The following is a 1,875-nucleotide window of genomic DNA, read 5'->3' as shown; positions in this document are numbered from 1 at the left end:
AGTATGTATTTAGGGTTTAGGGTTTAGGGTTTAGGGTTTAGGGTTTTTTGTGTTTTTTTCGCCGCATTTGCAGAGAAGGATCGGCGACTTCAGGGCGTTACTCTTGACGGTGTGTTGAGGGTTTAGGGTTTGGGGTTTAGGGTTTAGGGTTTGTTGGGGTTTAGGGTTTAGTATTTTGTTCTTTTCACGCGTTGCATCTGCTGCTGCTGCATCTGCTGCTGCTGCTGCATCTGCTCCTGCTGCTGCTGCTGCATCTGCTGCTGCTGCTGCTGCATCTGCTGCTGCTGCTGCTGCTGCTGCTGCTGTGTGCTGCAGAAGCAATTCGGGTTGAGGGTCTTCCTGCTGCAGCAGCAAACGCATGCGGCCAGCACTACAACCACTCTTTTTTTTTTGAGGGTTTGGGGCTACAAACCCTAAACCCTAAACCCTCAACCAAAACCCTAAAGCTGCTGCAGCAGTCCTTTGGGGGTCTAGATGAATTTAAACACAAATTCAAGGCAGCTGCCACTGGTGGGGAACAAACTAGGGTTTAGGGTTTAGGGTTTAGGGTTTAGTAGGGTTTAGGGTTTAGTAGGGTTTAGGGTTCAGTAGGGTTTAGGGTTTGTGTGAATGCCACATATCCTGAGGGTTGAGGACCTTAAGTTTAGGGTTTAGAGTTTAGGGTTTAGGGTTTGTGTGCAGCACACTTTCGTAGCGGTCTAGGGTTTAGGGTTTAGGGTTTAGGGTTTAGGGTTTAGGGTTTAGGGTTTGTGTGCAGGTCACTTCGGCAGCGGGTGGGTTTGGTTGTGTTTTGACGGCAGCAAGGGGCTTATAGTGGAAACCCACGACGCAGCAACAGTCTCTGCTGCTCTCTCTCCTCTTCTTGTTCTTGGTGAGGGTTTAGGGTTTAGGGTTTAGGGTTTAGGGTCTAGGGTTTAGGGTTTAGGGTTTAGGGTTTAAGGGGCTGAAGCGTGGCCGGTTGGTGGTGCGAATCGGGCTGCCTTTGGTTGCGCTGGATTCATATTTTAGGGTTTAGGGTTTAGGGTTTAGGGTTTTAGGGTTTAGGGTTTAGGGTTTAGGGTTTTAGGGTTTAGGGTTTAGGGTTTAGGGTTTGTGTTGCAGACGTGTGGGAGCACGCCTACTATTTGGATTATAAAAATTCCCGCGCGGCTTACCTAGACAGTAACAAAACCTCTTTGCTGCTGCTGCTGCTGCTGCTGCTGCTGCTGCTGCTGCTGCTGCTGCTGCTGTTGCTGTTGCTGTTGCTGTTGCTGCTGCTGTTGCTGTTGCTGCTGCTGTTGCTGTTGCTGCTGCTGTTGCTGTTGCTGCTGCTGTTGCTGTTGCTGCTGCAGTTGCTGTTGCTGTTGCTGCTGTTGTTGCTGTTCCTGTTCCTGTTGCTGCTGTTGGTGCTGCTGCTGCTGTTGCTGCTGCTGCTGCAGCTAGCTAGCTAGCTAGCTAGCTAGCTGGCTAGCTGGATGGTGTGTGGGGTGTATATGCAGGTTTCTGGGGGGCTATGAATTGGGATGTGGTGGAGCGGCGGCTAGAAGTAGCAGAAAGAGCCAGAGGCCTCTGAACTAGGGTTTAGGGTTTAGGGTTTAGGGTTTAGGGTTTAGGGTTTAGATGGTCCTCATCAGCCATCCTGTAGTGCAGGAGGTTGAGGTGTACAAACAGAAAAAAATTTGTTTACTTTTTTCTAATGGTTTTTGTTTTTCTTCTTTTTGAGGGTTTAGGGTTTAGGGTTTAGGGTTTAGGGTTTAGGGTTTAACTGGCCGCTATCAGCCAAAACAAATGTTTTTATACTTTTTATATTATATTGTCCTACAAGGGAAATATAATATATATATATATATATATATATATATATATATATATATATATATATATATATATATATAT

The 1,875-nt window shown here is 46.9% G+C and overlaps 1 protein-coding gene across 1 annotated transcript in view; it reads left to right on the top strand.

The window, feature by feature from the left end:
- The window catches only part of EMH_0008040 (superoxide dismutase, putative), a gene marked incomplete at both ends in the record, with an annotated part of 4,614 nt that extends 3,062 nt beyond the window's left edge, over window positions 1–1,552 (top strand). The window contains 5 exons of the mRNA XM_013498219.1: window positions 74–109; window positions 316–396; window positions 758–871; window positions 1,102–1,161; window positions 1,479–1,552. Of these exons, the coding sequence (XP_013353673.1) occupies window positions 74–109; window positions 316–396; window positions 758–871; window positions 1,102–1,161; window positions 1,479–1,552 (365 nt within the window). The remainder of the gene's footprint in view (window positions 1–73; window positions 110–315; window positions 397–757; window positions 872–1,101; window positions 1,162–1,478) is intronic.
- Window positions 1,553–1,875: the final 323 nt, after the last annotated feature.

The sequence above is a fragment of the Eimeria mitis genome, genomic scaffold (assembly GCF_000499745.2).
Source record: "Eimeria mitis Houghton genomic scaffold, Emh_scaff327, whole genome shotgun sequence".
Taxonomy (NCBI): Eukaryota; Apicomplexa; class Conoidasida; order Eucoccidiorida; family Eimeriidae; genus Eimeria; species Eimeria mitis.
Note: the sequence above shows the minus strand (reverse complement) of the source record. Positions and strands in the feature narration are given on the sequence as shown.